Here is a 19,225-nt window from a genome sequence, read left to right on the forward strand (position 1 = left end):
CTTGTCCCGTATTATAAGTATTCAATTCAATTCTTTCGTGAGTCCAAGTTTTTCTTTGAATTTTACTTTAATTTATTTTTATAAAGACAATAAATATTCAGTAAGTTAATATTTTTTCCTTAGATAATGACGGAAAACATAGTAAAATAGATTTTTTTTCATTAATATAAGAATAATATTCCAAGTCTGTAAGTATTCGTAACCTGTATTATACCATGTACTCCTGTTATTTATTACTCGAGTTTATGAGTATTAGAAATTTAAGTCGGTACTCGAGTCAGCTTGTCGCGGTACATCACTATACATGGTACGCACTTAGGGTACCCAATTACGCATGCATATTTTCTCAAAATGGCTGAACTGTAAAGACGTCTATTCCTACTATTTCGTTACAATGGAGCTTACATACGAAAACCAAAACAAAGAACACGCTACTGAAGAACTAAAAGTGATTTTGTGCAACGGAAATTCTCGTGATTTGTTTCATTTGGACAAAGAATTACCCTACAATTCTGGTGTACCTATCATATTGAATCGAAAAATGTGGTTTAGATTTATTCACAATTCTTTTCCTTGTGGTTATTTTATTAATTCTAAAACAATGTGTTTGTGAATTAAGATGGCTTAGCATCCTCCTACAGACTTAGCGGGATGTCTAGTGAAAAGTGTTTTAAAATGAATATTTCCGTGTCAGATTGGTGGAAGCCTAATCATTTAAACTACATTTCAAAAGGTTACTCTCTCGCCGCTTATTCGACTGATACCCAGACAGAGTTAGAAGACGAAACCGAAAGCATGTTATTTCCAGAATTGAAAAACAAAACAAACGACTTAAAGGTAATGGCGGACGCCACCGTCGAAAACGCGGTCAGTATTCAAAACAGATCGTATAATACATGGTTTATGGGTGTATTCTCAAATATGTACAACGCGATTTCCAAAAAGCTAATGGGTCGTGCGGAGTCCGTTCCGTACTACGACGTAGTTGATAAAGAAACTTCGCCCAGTTTTTGGCTATCATCCAAAACTGAAAATAAAAATATTGGGGCTCATGAAACTTGCTACAAAGACTGTTTAGACATGAATGAAGACTGTAAGAACACAGTTGCGGCTTGTGAAGACAAACTGAACAATATAAGGCATTTGTTAAGTTCAAAGTCTGTTCCTATTACCCAAAAACCAAATACATGCCGTTCAAGAAGGCCGAAGAAAGTGTTTGTTGAGTCAAGTTCAGTAGAAGACAATTTTGAAGATGCATTTGCTCCAGAAGATTTTATTTCCCATCCATCTCTTCAGTGTATATCATACATAATTCCAAAACAAGTACATCATTTAGAGTTTCTAGAAGTAGATGCACCCAAAATGAGAGTGGAAATTGCTCCTGTTAAAGAGAATACTGAGATTGTGAGTGAATTGAAAGAAAATGAATTGCAAAAGAATTGTAATTTGAATAATGATGAACACATTAGTGAATTAACAACAGACAATAACTTGCCTTCAAAAGAAAATGATTTGTTAGATAAACAACAAACTATCATTTCATGTGAAGAGAAAATTTTAAAGCTGCAAGCAATGCTCCAAGAAGGATGTAAGAAAGACACAGAGCTAAAGTCAAACTCTTCCGATTCTTACATAGAACCGGCTACAGTACAATCTGCTGAACAACCGAAGAAACCACCTAAACCATCTGCAAATAAATCAAAGGATAAGAATTATAAAAATTCAAATAGACTGACCACGGAAAGACGGAAGAAATCTGCATTAACAAGAACCATACGAGACAAATTGTTTAATGAAGACAATGAGAATGATGATGTATCCAGTTTAGAAAATTCTCCAAGAATTCTGCATAATATCTGCAAAAAAGAGAACATGAGTTCTTCAGTTGAGTCTGAAGATTACTTTGATGAGGTTTGTAGTGTGTGCATAACCTTATTTTAGAGGAATTAATGATAATGCCATGAAAAAACCATATTCTAGAATATATTAAAATGATAAAGATTAAATAATTTATTTGACTGGCTAAAAGTGATTCTAATATTCTTTTATTGTATTTACACTATTCACTCATTTACTTTTATAAAGGCTGCTGTACTATCAAAATAAATCTGTCCTTCATAATTATGTTATTATTTTTTTATTTCAGATTACTGGACGTTTCCATTCTAATTCAGGAGCAGAAAGTGATGATTCATTCCAAGTAGTGTTCACTGATAGTCCACAGAGGAAGCATAACTGGAGACCATCTGATTGTGAGTCCGAGGATTCTTTTATCCTCTTTGAAGAATCTCCTGATAGCTGTTATACATCAAATGATGTATTTGGAGATGAGACTGAAGATTCTGATGCTGATGTTACTGAATCTGAATCTGAGGAGAGTGATTCAGGCTGTGATCATCTGGATGAGCTAAGAATGTCACATTCCATGTCAAAATCTGTTGGAGATCTAACAGATAATAATTTGTATGTTGACGAAACATTAGTTGACGAAGTGGACTGTGCTGTGAGGATATGTGAAGAAATCTCTAGTCAAAACATAGCAGAAGTGTGTGAATTAAGTGTGATTGAAAATAAATCTACAGGACTTCTTCTTGATGAGCACAAGAAGTTGCTGAGGAAGAATCAACCACCTAAAAAGGTAAGTTCTTTATCTTTTATTTTTTAATTTATATAAGTATAGTGATGCTTGAGAGATTGATTTAAACGGCGGCCGAGAACGGATGCGTGCTTGCGCGGTTCCAAGTACAATTGGTGTCCTTTTGTTCCCAGTGCATCCCCTTTTTTTTCGAGGCCCAATATCTTGCTTTGTTTTCTTCATAAAGAGACAAAGTTCTACATAATTCGTTGTTTAATAATAGAAATGTCTCATTTCTACTATTTGCTTACTTTATTACGATTCTTAGATTAGCAAATAAATGGATGACCCATCTGATGGAAAGTCAACCATCGCCTATGGTTTTTATGAATGTTATTGTTAAATGCTTAACTATAATCAACAATACTATAAAGTACTATTTTCTTGGGTACAAGTAATCTAATTTATGAATATCTATGGTTTTCTATGTTAAATGCTTGCTGCCAATATATACAAATATCACGTGTTATTTACTACTTTTGCGACTCTATAAAATGTGCTGATAACTATCTTTTTTTTTTACAAAAAGCGTTACAATTGCCAAACACTAACTTATGTACGTATGTATGGCCTTTAATATTCGCATTACAAGTTGTAGCATTTATGCCTATAAATTTGAATGTTGACGATTTAAAAATCGCCAAAGTAGAGTTTTATCTAAAATGGATTTCAAAACGAACAGTTCCAAAACAGTTAGAAACCCCACAAACAATTGTAATGTCAGGTATACAGAAAAAAATTCAATGCTTATGCTTAGAAATTTTGTGAGCAATAAATGCAACTTCTAAAAAAAATACTTACCTGCGAAACAATGAAGTAAGTATCTAGCGTGGTTGTAGCCACTTCATTGTTTCGCATTTACATCTGGTAGACAAATAGTTACTAATATACCATACAATAGAGGGCCGAAAACGAACTAAGACCAATGCCATAAAAAGTCGAATACGGCAATCTAACAAATATTAATGTTTAAGGAGAAGGTTATTTAACAAAAAGCTTTATATGGTTCAATAAAAGAATGAATATAACAACATTGTCTGAAAATAAAAGATCTCGGTTTGTAGTCCAAAATTAAAATATAGGTATGCTTCAATAGTAAAATTGGTTATTTGCTTAGATTTTTATTTTTTTTATTTTATAGCAGTTCCATAACCTTCTATATTAGCCATCAATCTCTGATTGCCATTTAGTTCGCGCACGTTTAATGCCACGTGTTTCATCTCTAGTGTTAACCGTTTGGAGCTCAAATTAACACCCAACATCTTATGAAAAACAAAAATGCCATAATTGAAGTTAAGAGACTTGGTAAAGAAGACTAGTAATATTCAAACGAAGTAAAGAAGAATCACCCGTTGTTGAACAGTAATGCCCTAGATTCTAGGGTTTTATTGTTTAATAACATATAATTCTAGAACCTATAATAAGTAATAATTAACACAAGGGAACGGTCAGCAGAAAACGATTAAACTAAAATAAACAAGAGGATGAGAAAACAATTATGGCGTAAGCTAAGGGAAAAAACTAAAGTCCTCTCTTTTAAAGTAACAATATTCGAAAAGATTTCACGGCGATCTCAAATACTACAAATCGCTAACAGTTCCTTCCCCCTTATCGGTCGGTTATGGTCCGTCCGTTGCGGCTAGCCGATTGGTCTTTTGTTTATCCTAGAGCGTGTCACTCCCTAAAAGTTACGCATCTCCTGGTATGTAGGTTTTTTTTAATAGGTGATAACGAAATGGTAACCCCGCCTGCGCTATTGGTATACACTAGCGGAGTACCAGTGAGAGATGATATGTGAGGATGAAGCAGGTTAGTTAGCCCATTGTGACGAATTCAATAAGAATTATTCACGATGTTTTCCGGGGGAACCACGTGGAGGTCGACCTGATAGGGTGTATTGCTAACAATTGGAATGTTAAGCTCCATTGCTTACAATCCCTTTCCTCTTCCTGGTATGTCGGTTTGACCTGTACAGGTTTATTTTAGCTGGGAATGATGCATCAAGTTGAAGTGAGCATCACTTACTGTAGATATTATGCCAGAATGAGAAAATATGTTTGATCATCATTTTTCTATAATCTCGTTATACCTAAATACTTGACTTATTCTTGTTTTGTGAATTGTTTCATTATTTATCATTTTAATTTTTTATTTCTTATTTCGATTATTTTGGAATCATAGGTTTAGTAAATTCAATATAAGATACCTTAATATGTATATAATGCATTTTCATCTTATTTAACACTACAATACTTTGTTTCATCCATTTGACAAGTAGATAACGTATTTTATATGTTTATAACCAGGCTTTATGTAGGCACCTTCGTCAGTTTCACCATTGTATATATTATCTTCTTGGCAAGGCCTTAAGTGCAAAATCATGATTTTTATAAAATAAAACACTAATTAGAATATTCCAGTAATTTATATCGTAATAACACAAATATAGTATTTATGCTGTCTAGATAAGTATATCTCTATCATTATTATTTGTGCCTGTGATTAAATACATACTTTAGATAATTATACACTGCATAATACATATTAGTTATTTATATTTATGCAGATTATTTTTAAATTACGTTAAGAAAACAAAGTGCAATTTTAATTTTTTAATTAATGACCTTCATGATAGGTTGTATGCATTTTACGCATTGATCAACTCACTTATACATTGAAACAAATTTATTTAAAAAAAAATTATATTACTTTGAAACTTTTAAAGAAGAAATATTTATGTTTCGAATGCCAGTATTTTCCAGTCTTTGATAGATTTTTTTACTCATTGCGATTATTCAGACTAGTGACATATGGCTGGACATACATTTAAAGGCCACGTTACGGCCTTGGTAACACGTGCAACCGGTATTTTACTATATAAACAATATTCACTAAGCCATACACAGTGGTCGGTCATATATCTTGAGATTTTATAACTGATCAGTAGCGCCAGCGATTACATTCACGTGACCAGAATTATAAGTAGCCTATGTCCTTCTCTATCCCAAATATTATATACGTAACAAATTTGAATGGCGATTGTGTGAACCGTTAAGCGCCAACATGTAATAAATAAACAAAATTAGTTTTTTTTTTTATTGGAAACTATTTTACTCTATTATTGTTGTATTCTAGTTAATTGATTTACTCTTGTATTAACTTTGGAGGTGCCTAAATAAATTGTGGATCAATAGGAGCCCTTATTATTAATACATGAGTGAAGTCGGTATTAATAATTATATTGTTCTCCATGAAGAGTAACTATAATTGTGTGTTGGGACAGTGCAAACGAAAAAGTGTGTAGACATCCCTCTAAATTATTTTGCAAGAGTTTATAAGTTGTGATTCCTAATTTGTCATCCTACCTTCCAAAATAAATATAATAATAGTATATGTATTAAAATAGCAAGCAATTATATTACAATAACGAAGTACACTAAACATAAATAAACTAATATTGAATATATAATAAAAACCTGTAATATTTGTTTGTAAATGTCATAAGAAGGAAATATAAATGGCCAGTGTAACCTGTCTACAAATTACTTACTACCCGTTCACTTGTATCTACAATCTGGTTTACTCGTAAGGATATGTACTCGTTCGAGATTACTCTTTGTACGATACATAATGTCTAGTTTGATAAAAGAACTAAGATTTGACATTTAAATTAAAGTATTCATTCATCCTTTTTGTTTAACATAGGCGGAAGCAATCTTTTATTTATAAACTTTAAATAAATTCCAATTTTTTATTTGTTAAGTAACTTAATTTTAAATTTTTTGGTCGGTATTTTGATTTAACTATTCTTAATTGTAGTAATGGATTTAAAAATCATTCATACCTCGTCAGCGTGAAATGATAATGTAGGCGGACTTAAGAAATTGAACCATCGCTTGTTTATCACGTCCACATTTGTTACAAAGAAATTCAAAGTAACCTCTTCGAGTGTTGTATTTCAATTTTGACAATATAATCAAATACCTAAAAAGTATTTTACAACGAATTTATAAAATATGAGTTTACAAATTCTACATTAAATTTGATCATTACTTTCGAATATTGTATTAAAGTCAAACCCAATATCGGTTATCAAATACAAACGAAAATACACATTCGGTTTTTCTTTAGTCGATCAATGTCGAACCATGACGAGTTTTACGGATAAGAGCTGACACTTTCTGGAATTTGATTTCTTTTTTATACTACAATGTTAGCTAAAACATACAGCCTGTCTGATGGTAATTACCCTTTCTCATGATCAGACTATAATGACATCAGGACTTTTCTTTTTTGTTTTTTTTTTCTTTTTTTTTTTTAATGGATGATAATGAAATGGTAACCCCACCCGGGCTATCGGTATACACCGGCAAGGCACCAGTGAAGAATGATAGGTGAGGATGAAGTAGGTCATCATGACGAATTCAACAAGAGTTGTTCACGATGGTTTTCAGGGGGAACCACGTGGAGGTCGACCTAATAAGATATATTGCTAGCAATGAGGCTGTCAAACTCCATTGCTAACAATCCTTTTCCCCTTGACATCAGGACTCTCGAGACAAGTTGCAAGAGCAATGGCCCTATAAGTTACCGATGTTTCGAGATTACTATTAACCTATTGATTCATATCTGGGTTTGAGTGACTAACGGAAGAATACGAGGTTTTGTGTTTCAAATGTATCTGCCAGTCACCTTATTAGATAGATAATAATGTCTTATTTATATGTTAAACCAGGCCAAACAATAAACACATTTATTTATCTTTTAAGATAATAAAAAAAGAACTGTCTTAATATCGAAATTGTAACAATATAATTGTTTTGTTCTATTCTTTTTTAAGATCTTCACATGTTTATTCATTTACCTGTTTTTGTACATTCACTTTTAATATAAGATATAAGGATTACAACAAAAAATGTATACAGGCGGACTTATACCTTAAAGGGTTTTCTTTCAGTGAACTTTGAGAACCTATATGCGTCTCTGTTATAAAAATTCCGAGACCTCGACACTGATATCCTTACTTCTTTATAAATATCGTAAATGTGAACGGAAGTTTGTTTGTTTATTTGGTATCCAATAGCTCTTATAATTACTAATTACTATAAAATTTGTTATAAATGTACTATATGCGATTGAGAAAAGGACTACTTTTTATCCCGGTCAGTGAACATATTCCGGTCACATAACCAAAGTAGCGAGTAAAAGCTAGTATAATAACAAAAAAAGATATGTTACTATAGTCGTGATTGTCGGTACCTATTATAACAATTAGCTGTATCCTGTAGTTTCGCTCGTGTGAATCAATACATATTCTGTGTTAGAAAGATATAATCTACACGTGATCTACACGTGTACCAAATTTCATTCAAAACCATACAGTGATTTATGCGTGAAAGAGGAACATATCCATCCATCCATGGTTACATTCCTAAATTTATTATATTATATCCATGGAAGAGTACAAGTGTTCTTATAATATCAATATTACCCATCTTATTTATTAATGTTATTTTAATCACTATACTCCTTTTAAAAAAGAACCGTGTCCCGGATAGTATGGATTCTGGGCCACGACGAGGCCCGTAGTAGCTTATATATCATTAGTGCATCACCTATATCTATAGAATATATCATTCTTATGACCGTATTTGGTGAGGATACCTCGTTAGCAAAAAAATTAACTGCGTTAATTTAAGGTGGCAGGAACCAATTGCATTTGTGAAAATATCACCTATAATTTATCTATGAAATATTATATATATATATAGGGTATAATTCTCTTTGCAACCAGAGCGCCTCCTCTCGGCGATTACGCTAACGGTTAAAACTTTGAGGCCGACAAAAAAATGGAAGGAAAGCCTCAATAAAATCTTTCTATAGTACCTGCCAAAATGGGGCTCGAATTGTAGGCTGTTTCGCTCATATAGCAACTATTATTTGGTATTTAAGGTACGCAAGGTATCTAACACAGCCAATAAAACTTACATCCATAGAAATGGGAGACATATTTTTAAGATTTGATAGTTCTGATGAAGAATCTTCACAGATATAAATGTCAATTAAGTCATTAATGTTGGGTTGCCTATTGTTTATACGCCCACGTTGAATAACAATGAAACTATTTTTACGTGACTGTACTCTTGAACCCCTAACCGTTAGTTATATATGTTGTCACTGCGTTCGGTACATTGTTTCAATTATTTTCTGGGCGCATAATAATTATACCTTCTTTATAGGAGCATTGGGTCTCGTGAGGTACTTATAGGGTTAAGGTCAGATATGCGGACGTGACTGATTCCTCGTATTGTTTCTATACAGAGCATAATATACGGCAGTGGATTTCAAACTGTCATTGGTATTGATTGCGCAGGAGTCGCTCTATAAAACCTATCGTGTATGTAATTTTAAACTATCTGCGGTCAACAAAAAATTATTTCAAAAATATTTCGCGACTTCTTGATATTCAATTAGGTTAACTGAAAAATCTGAGTATTTATTTATCTCTACACTAGACTTTGTCCGCGATTTCGTACACTTGGATTTTGATATAAAACACACCAGATTCTACGTTCCACCTTCAGGAACACGACTTTGAAAACCTTAACCAATTTGATGCAGTACTTTTTCCGTAATATCAAAACAAATGTATCGGCAGATAAACGGATAGACATAACTTCTAAAAATTTATTGTTTTGGCTTCTATTGCTCTTTAATAATCTTAATCCTAAATTATATGTATATAGAATGTCTTATACTGTCTGACCTTTAATTGCATTATCTTACTGTACTGACCAAGGATGTGACAGCCAAGTGCACATAGACTATCATAGTTGACACACGGATCGACAGAAGCTTCCATTTTAATTATTTCTGTACGAAACCTAAAATATAGCGGCTGTTAAGACTCATGACACCTTGTAAAACATGGCCAACGCTTTGAATACCACTGGCCTATGGAAAATAACTTGTACTAGTAAAATTAATGAACAGCATGCAAATAAGGGCATATTTAATTAGTGAAGATAGCGTGTCATCATTTCAAACATATTATTACTGTATTTTTACGCTTTGAATACCACTGGCCTATGGAAAATAACTTGTACTAGTAAAATTAATGAACAGCATGCAAATAAGGGCATATTTAATTAGTGAAGATAGCGTGTCATCATTTCAAACATATTATTACTGTATTGCAAACAAAATTATGTTCGTAATTATATTGATAATATTGTGTTTATCTAACAAAGGCCCTATTGCTTTCTGTACATTCATACGTTGACTAACTTGTATTAGTAAAACTAATGATCTGTATGCAAATAAGGGCATATTTAATTAGTCAAGATAGCGTATCACCATTTTAAACATATTATTACTGTATTGCAAACAAAATTATGTTCTTAATTATATTGATAATATTGTGTTTATCTAACAATGGCCCTATTGCTTTCTGTACCTTCATATGTTTATATATTATATATATTATGTTTACTTGTTTAATCTATATCTAATGGTCTTGCTACACTATCTAATATTTATTATCATACTATAGAATCTTACTAATATAAATTTTAAAATAATTTTCTTTGTTACTACTTGGCGTATTAATGGCTCGACCAATCGCTTTAACTATTTATTATACACGTGTTGAGATGAGAAGGACATAAGTTGCTTTTTATTCTGGACAGTCGACATATTTCGGACATGCAGGAGAAGTCGCTGATAAAAATTAATGATAAACATAGGGCAGTAATGAAAACTGATATTTCTAAAGTATACACGATATTTCATAACTTTGTATTGATATTAAATTGCAGATTGATCTAGATAATATAGTCCTATACATTTGATAGTAAAATGTGCCCTTATGATAAAGAGTTTTTAATCAAAATTCGTACTAATCTTATCTATGTATTTCATAACGGGCGTTTCTAATAAATACAATTTATCGGGGACGTAGTTAATTGATTTTTTTTTGTTTGAAACTCTTTTATTTGCTTGTGTATAATTTGATAAACCATACATTACGCAAACAGAGAAATGTAAAAAACGTATAAATTTAATGTTACCATAGTAATACTGTAGCAATGTATTACGCAACATATAGGTACTACGTGATATTACGCAGGTTTGTGTTGTGCAGTAGATAAAGTATTTCTAATTAATGTTATATATGTTATAAAGTACGAAACGTTCTAAGTATATGAATTACTGCCAACATAATAGTATGAAAAAGTACTTAAAAGTTGTTCATGGCTAGGTAACGGTTCTGGTTTATGGGTAGGGAACGATGCCAACAGAAGTTTGCCATTTCTAGTTTTTAAAAAAATGGTGTTAAACAACGCTTTGTACAATTTAAATAGGCTCTGTAGGCGTTTTTAACCGACTACAGAAGGGGCTTCTGAATTTGATTATTATTTTATGTACACGTTACTCGGACAATATAAAATAATTGCTATGATATGTTTGACTTTTATCTAAAAAAGTATTATACAATTGTGCTGGTCCCATATTAATGAGTCAAAATAAGAGTCGTTTTTCTTTTAGTAATAAGTATTGTAAGGTTTTCGTTTGTTTGCTGACAGTCAGGACTTGGTGCTTACTATTTTTTTATAGTATAAAATGTGCGCGCAAATTTGTGACGCATATTTGAATCTATGAACGTATTGCGTATATTTATTAGAATAAATACTCAGTGTACAGCCGTGTATATTCTTGACCATATCAGTTGTTTCACAACGACTGTGGTCAGTATGATATCAGTGAATGTGATTATTAGTAGTGTTATGACGAAATACTTGAAAAACTTGCGATGGCCTTGATTTGTATTTTTTTTCTTTTTTTTTTTTTACATTACCAGGAACTGGCAGACCTCCGGAATAAAAATGGTAACATATTCGTGTAGACTATAGAGATATAAACATGAATGACGTCCCATAATACACCATTACGCTTCTGACACCATTCCTAATTGCGTTGTCATTCCTGAAGATTGAGGATTCTGTCTGATTCTGTTGTTTAGGCTATGGTTTGGTGTTGGTTGGGACAAACATGTCAATGACGGAATATAGTTTTTATTAACACTTTTCAATGTAATCTTAACCTTGATGCAAAGGAAATCAACTGGAATTCAGCCAAGACTGTCAGCATTTAAAATTATTTAGCTCTTGTTATAGTTTTTTTTATCATGCCGCAAATAATCAAGATAAACAATATTGTATAGATGTTTGTTTTTCCGATAGTTCTTAAATAAAAAGTTAGTCAATTTATCCTACACTTTAAAAAAAGTATAATGTAAATAGAATTTCGATGGGAATATATTAATATATTTGCTATTCTGTTGTCTTAGTTAGTAACCATTAGAATAGCAATGATTAACAATAAGAACAATACTTTATTTCTTATTTAAATTCTTTTTATAAATTATTCCTCTATTTAACTTTTTTTTTATATCGACCTACCGAAACATGCATAGACAACAGCATGTACATTCGTCGTGTAACCATGAATTACACGCAAATGAAGTTGCGTGCAGTAGCTATTATGAAAGTGAAAATATATATTAACAACAGACATTTATAAAGGCAATACAGTTGTTACTGATTTTTTAAGTTGTCGTTGGACTGAACAATGTGTGCCAGCTAGACAATCGTAATTGCCCGAGTCTTCATTGAGTATCTCCTCTATTATAATCATAGAGTAAAACCAGACAACAAATCGATAATATACAATTTTTGTATTAATAAGCACGGAAAAAATGAGTAAGCTGGTGTAACGTTACCTCGGAGTAAAAGTTTTAACTTTTACTCCGAAAGTAACGTTGGACAGGTAAAATTACCTGTCAGGGTTTACTTTGTCACTAGGTAGTAATGTTCCTAATAAAAATAAAGGAATTTATTTTTTATAACTGTTATATATAAGGGATGTTTTGATTTTATACAATTTTAAAGGGAAAATTCACGATTGGTCGATACGATTAATAGGTCTGATTCAAGCATGAACTGAACGTGAACACTCTTCGGATATCCGTTTTTTTTTTTCGAAATTTATAATTTTAAAATAAATTACGAAAATATATGCTAGACAATAATTTGCAATAATTCAACTCTTTTTACTTTATATATTTGTTTGTTTTATGCATTGATGTTTCGATAACAAAATATACCAAGATTGCTTTCATATTCCATTAGTATTTGAGCCTATATATACTTTGTCTAATAGGGCCAATGTAAGCACTATGATATATAATTTCGTCTAATAGGACCAGTGTAGGCGCTATGACACATAATATGATTTTCAATGTTTCATTGTGGTGTAAGCTTTGTAAAAATATTGAAATAGATTGCAATTACCTACAGCACTTATTAGATGTTTGAGGATCGCGCTATCAGACATTGAAAAGCACTGTTTTTTTTTTATCTACGAAGAACGACGGTGTAGAGAATCAATATTCATTATCTTTACTGCATTCCGTAGTGTTACAGACATGGTGAATGTTACAGTTCGAAATTGGATGTCCATAATATTTTTTTATGTTTTCTCATGTAATTTTTATATGTCATCCACCTTATGACTGTCATACCTATATTTTATAATTATTTGTAAAATCTTCAGTATTGGCGTGCGTAGATGGGACCTAATCGGGCACAGAATATTTAATAGTATCTACTTCACCACATTCATGAAGTAAGGAATACAGATGTATGTAGATAGAGGCCAGGCGGATTAGGGAATCTGGCATGAGAAACCACATATATGACATAATTATTTGACATGAATTAATGAGTATTAATTTATATTTCAATATTTGTTATTAAATATTTTAATCCTTGTTTATTTGCTAACAAAAGTGTGCGTAAACAAATTTTGTTTATATATAAACTGTGAAAACATATGAATAGGCACGTCACACGTTAATTCCGAATTCACAAGATAAACTGTTGATTACGTATGCCAAAACAATGACTCATTCGGTATCATAGTGACGTGCCAATGCGTCACACATTTCGATGTACACGTAGTTCAAAGATCCTATTTAGGTCGTGTGAACCGTTTATTAATAATACAGTTCCTTTGATTTTATATATGATGTCTAATGACCAAGTTATTAAAAATAACACAATGATTTTTGACAATAGTTTTATGTTTTATACTTTTCCATCCATTCATTTCAAATTTATTTCGCAATTTCAACTGCAGTTGAGATATATGTGCTCAAGAATCAAACCTCAGCATAACAACATGAATACTTGAATTAAAAATTTGTACACACAAATGTTCATGTTGAATGGCATCTAATTATGTTATAATTACACTGATCATTAGTCGTTAGGGCAGACTTTATCTCTCATTACTGTACACAGTATTATCTTCTATTCTAATATATAAAAGGCTATTGTTCCTTATTACTTTTGCATGCTTCGTTTGTTTTGTTTTCCATCATGTTATTGTCATACTATCATAAAGATAAACAGATCTATATCGTATTTTGTCACATAGAGTTGAATGTATCAATATTTATTGAAACAGATTCCCCAAGTGCCTTAGTTTCTTATATTAACATAGTTTTACGGAATCTATAACTTAATATTTCTGTTCTTGTCTCCAGGTCCACTTCTCAGAAAAACCACCCAAGGTCTTCGTTATGAGGGTTTGGGCATTCGCAGCTCGGCTAGCTCGTCCAGGTCACTGGGAAAGATTCGCAATAGACCGGGAGAGGTTTAAAAGAAGGTAAGCATCGACCAAATTTTGCTGCAGCCTACATTATTTGTACCCTAATCAAGTCGTCATTGTAAATATCTTGCCTATCCGGCTTGGCAACGGCTGTGATATGGCGCCATCGCCTCAGCTATCCTGTTATTTTTTTATACAACTTAGAATGGCAAACAAGCTAACTGCCCACCTGATAGAAAGTGGTAACAACCATCGTCTATAGACATGAACAGTAAGTACCATGGACATAACAGAGTATACTGTTTCGCCCTTGATACCCCTAATGTTTTGCCATTCCTGAGGATTCAGGTGTTATTCCTCTGTACCCTGTATATATACTGCCATATCCCACCCTTCAAATTGAAACACAGTCATGCAAACATAACTACTTCACGCTAGAAACAACAACAACGACTTTTGAAACATCTCTCTCTGGTGATGTTCCGCTATGTTCTAGGCTTGTGTGATGATAATGAGATGTGGAGTGTCAGTTAGTACTTAATATTACAGTTCCATGTAATTTGTCTTGCCTATTGCAAGTTCCTAAAAAAAATAATCACATCAATAGTAACGAGAGAACAAAACAAGTACATTTTGAGAAAATACATTTAATGAGAATATCACAATGTTCTTACATTAAATAGAGTTCAAATATGGTTTGGTTATTCATTTAAATAAATTTCAATTTTAGGATCGCAGATGCTGACATGGCGTTATCATGGGTCCTTAAGCCCCAACACCGTTCTAGAGTAATGTTCCAACGGTTTATGCCGTGGTGGAACAAGCAAAAGAGATTGGAAGCGGCAGAAAAGAAGCAGAGAGAAGAAGAAGAGAAAAGGAAGCAGAAGGAGGAGGAGGAACAAAGAAAGAAAACGGAGGAAGAAAATGGGCCTATAGAAGATTTAAGTTTGAGTAAGGAAGTGGAAATTACAGGTAGTAGTATAATTGAAATATCTAATGAAGATTTGAAATGCATGCAAATTATAACAGATAGTAAGTTAGTCGAAACCAGTAAAGTAGATAAAACTCCTGTTACATGACATGTTGATTGATTGTGAATGGTAATGGGGATAACATTACTACAGAAAATTAAAAGGGTTGTATTTTTGGCAGTTTATGTTAGTATGCCCTTTTGTTTTCGTAACTATTAACAGGAAGTATTAGGCCTTTTTTTAAGTCTCCAGATATCATATATATGACGCCATGGCGTGGTCGTGGTGGTAATATAATTATAAGTGTTAATATTGAAGTCTGACAACAATTCTGGAATTATTCAAAAATTCTCTTTTTCTTTTTCCCTAAAACAGTAAAATATGTTGCACATTATAACCTTTATAATTTGGTATGTCATTCATTTTTTGCTTTGTAAGCATTTAAATATGTTTACACCATTAAGTTTTAAAATTTTAGTATTTCAATTTAATGTCTATTCAGTATTTTTATTCACTATTACTTTTAATCACTATTGGTAAATTCTGATGTTGCCAGTCTTATGTTATTTACCCCTCAAGGGGACATGACAGTCACAAAAACTGACTGTTAAATTTCAAAGTCAAATAATTTGTAAGTTTAATTAAATATTTATATGACAATGATACATATGAAACATAGTCCTCTTCCAATAGTTTTTATATTAATTACAGCTTGGATACAGATTTTGAAGGAGACTTTGACGATGAGAGTATTTTTTTTTCTAATTCCAACTTTGAAAACTTAATAACCTAAACCTTTTAATATTTTGTTGAACTTCCACAAACTAATATCCGACTTAATGGACCAATATTAAAAAAAAAAAAAACACTTGAAATATTTCTGAGCGGATTCTGGAATAAAAAACGGTTATTACAATATTTACAGCAATAAAAAAAAAATACGAAGTAAATTTTGTCTTTGTAACTACTGTAAAAAATATGATTTTTTCACACGCATTTAGTATATAATTTTACAGTAACTATTTTATTTAACAATTCATCATAATCAATAAAAAAAAAAGATATAAAATGCAGGCTTAATACTCTTTGTTAATTATTCAGTAGATTAAACATAGTTAAAGAACCACAAAATTTAACTGACTGCGTTTTATGATTGTGACAATCATCAAGATAACATACAGACCGCTCCTTTGCGGTTATTGGTATTATATGAGAGCTGCAGTTACCTATAATTAAAAGGTAATGATGGAAAAAATATATATTAAAAACTTAAAATGTTACACGTGTGTTCAGAATATGCTGTAATTTAACACCTACCTAAAAGTAAAAAAGAAGTCTCATCCATGAATTAAAAAAATAACAGTTGTGATTTTGTTGTCTTTGGTCGTTAGTCGATGTAAAAAGGATTTTCAAAGGAGGATGCTAAGTGCCTAATTAGACTGATAATAATTAAGAAATAGTAATATCAACGTACCTAATGACATATGACATTTTATATGAATTTTTCATACACCTAAGTGTGAAAAAAAAATGTATTACAATATTTATAACCATATTTGTAATACGGTTGTCAATAGTTATAATAAAACTAAATTACATCTATTTATGTGCTCAAGTCTATAAATTCTTTTTTCTTGAATATATATCCACGAATATTCGTTTGTATATAAAATGTCATATGTCCATAAACATACTTTTGCACTCTTAATTAGACCGGGGGTCATTTTGGTTCTTACGGCTCTTTATAAATAAAGATGACGTATAAAAGTCTTGTTACAAATATTTTTTAAACTAAAATCAGTTCCTCACTTTCGAATGTAATATTGCCAAATTGAACTGAAATGACTTCCAACTCAAACTGATGATATTAAAATTAATTTTAGTGACTAATTATAGAAATAATAGTCTCGATAAATATTATTTCTTTCTTTTTTATTGTAAAAATATTTCCATACTTCTAATAGTGTTCTTTTAAATGTATAAATTTTATATTGTGTAAATACAACTTGAATAATCTGTCATAATTATAAAGCTTTGTGTATACTCCTAAAAAAATATAAAAAAAATTGTCCGTTCAATATAATGTTTTTATATACGGTGACGGCAATTTGTTACGAAAAAAATTAAATGGAAATAAAATAATAGTTGTGAAAATCGTATATATTATACCAGTATAACGTTTTTTGTAACGTTATTTTTATCATTGCACATGATTACAGATAGGATGAAATAAGCAGTTGCCAAATCATCAGCTGTGAAAGTGTTCATTAAACTTTATATGTTATTGTGATAAAATTTAAAAATGTCAAGTAAATGACAGTTGTAGAGGATCCATAACTATTGTACCTTTAGAATTATATTTTTAGGTTATAACGGTCACTTAAATCAATTATAAGTAAATGATGAAACTTTCGTTTTTAATTCGCATATAGTTTTCTTTGGTAATTAATTAAAAAAAAAAAAACTGTAATGTTTTATATTTACAACATTGGGAACGATTCTAAAACGCCATTTTTTTAAACATATAACTTAATATTTTAATTTGATAGTTTCAAGAATTATCTTTTTTGAATTTAATATATAAACCATATGTATAAACCCTTTATACTAAATTTATAGTATATTTGATTTAAATATATTAAAAATTTAGTTCATATTGAATTAGAATAACGATTTCATTGTAATATTAAATTAAAATTTTAATTTAAGAGGTTTAGAGAAATGAATCCTCAGAATCGACCCCATTAATAAAGTCAAACTTAAATAAGATATAAACAATAAATTAGAAAAAATTGCTGAAACCGTAACTTATGATCATTGTTTATTTTATTGTGTTAAAATTCTATTTTACTGTTTAAATTCTGTTTTGTTTTTTTAATTCAATTAAATTTGAACTGTTTCATTATTTAGTTTCTAATATTGATTTTTTTTCTACCAAAGTCAATGGAAGGTATCTCTAAAATTGTAAGTATGTATAAATGTTATGTACAAATTCGTCGTAAATAATCATACTTTCATTGTAAACTTCATGACTTTCTGTAGACGTCCGTTATTATTAGAATTAATATACCCTGTCTCAAATACGACAGTATGGCTGATACATCACAAAAGACAAATTTTAAGACTAATCTTTAATATATATCTAATAAACACAAAATCATATTTAAAAGAGATCTGTGTCACGTGTTTTTTTCATACTGTCATATTTGATATGGAGATTATCTTTTAGCACTTCAACTATGTTTTCCATGTGTTCGATGAAATATTTTGTAAATATTTTATAGACATGACAAAATTCAACATGTGTTGAAATTTTTTTAATACTAATTTATTAGAGTAATCCAAGGACCTTTTCATTTTAGAGAAGAGAAGCATTTCATATATTTTTTTTAAATAGGTATGATGCTATCACAATATTCCTTGATTTTGTCAAATATTTTGTTATATTTATTAACCCATTTTCCTTAAAAACAAAATTTTGATTTCTAAAATGATAATGCATCCTGGGTTTAACATTTTCATATACACATTTTTAAAGTTTCGATTATAAATTGATGTAAACACGTATTGATTTTTGTCGTCCGTTGTATAAGGCAACATTTAGTATTAGTTTAAAAAAAAAATTGTGTTCACAATTAGTTATAAATGTATAGATATATCTGTATTTACAAATAATAATCTTAAACACCCATAAAATTGTTTTAATTCTAATAATCCTAAATAAGTAGATAGCAGTAACGTGATTTAAACAAAAAGTATATAAATATTCAACTTGTTAATTTTGGACTATGTATTGTGTGGTTGGCGCGAACATAATAACATCTAATACTTATGTATGGTCTATAAATTAATCCAACCAAACAATTTAGATATGGTACCTATTATTCAGTAATATAAAATCTCTTAACGCTCCGTTTTATAGTAGTTCACATTTATCAAATTTAAA

At 30.8% G+C, this 19,225-nt stretch overlaps 1 protein-coding gene across 1 annotated transcript; it reads left to right on the top strand.

Annotated features, from left to right (window-relative positions):
- The first annotated feature begins 333 nt into the window (after positions 1–333).
- LOC113514251 (uncharacterized) lies at positions 334–18,716 on the top strand. The gene is made up of 4 exons (XM_026898286.3): positions 334–1,911; positions 2,147–2,638; positions 14,244–14,365; positions 15,039–18,716. Exons 1-4 carry the CDS (start codon positions 652–654, stop codon positions 15,385–15,387), a joined length of 2,223 nt encoding a protein of 740 aa, XP_026754087.2. The 5' UTR covers positions 334–651; the 3' UTR covers positions 15,388–18,716.
- Positions 18,717–19,225: the final 509 nt, after the last annotated feature.

The sequence above is a fragment of the Galleria mellonella genome, unplaced genomic scaffold (assembly GCF_026898425.1).
Source record: "Galleria mellonella isolate WM207_F2 unplaced genomic scaffold, CSIRO_AGI_GalMel_v1 utg172, whole genome shotgun sequence".
Taxonomy (NCBI): Eukaryota; Metazoa; Arthropoda; class Insecta; order Lepidoptera; family Pyralidae; genus Galleria; species Galleria mellonella.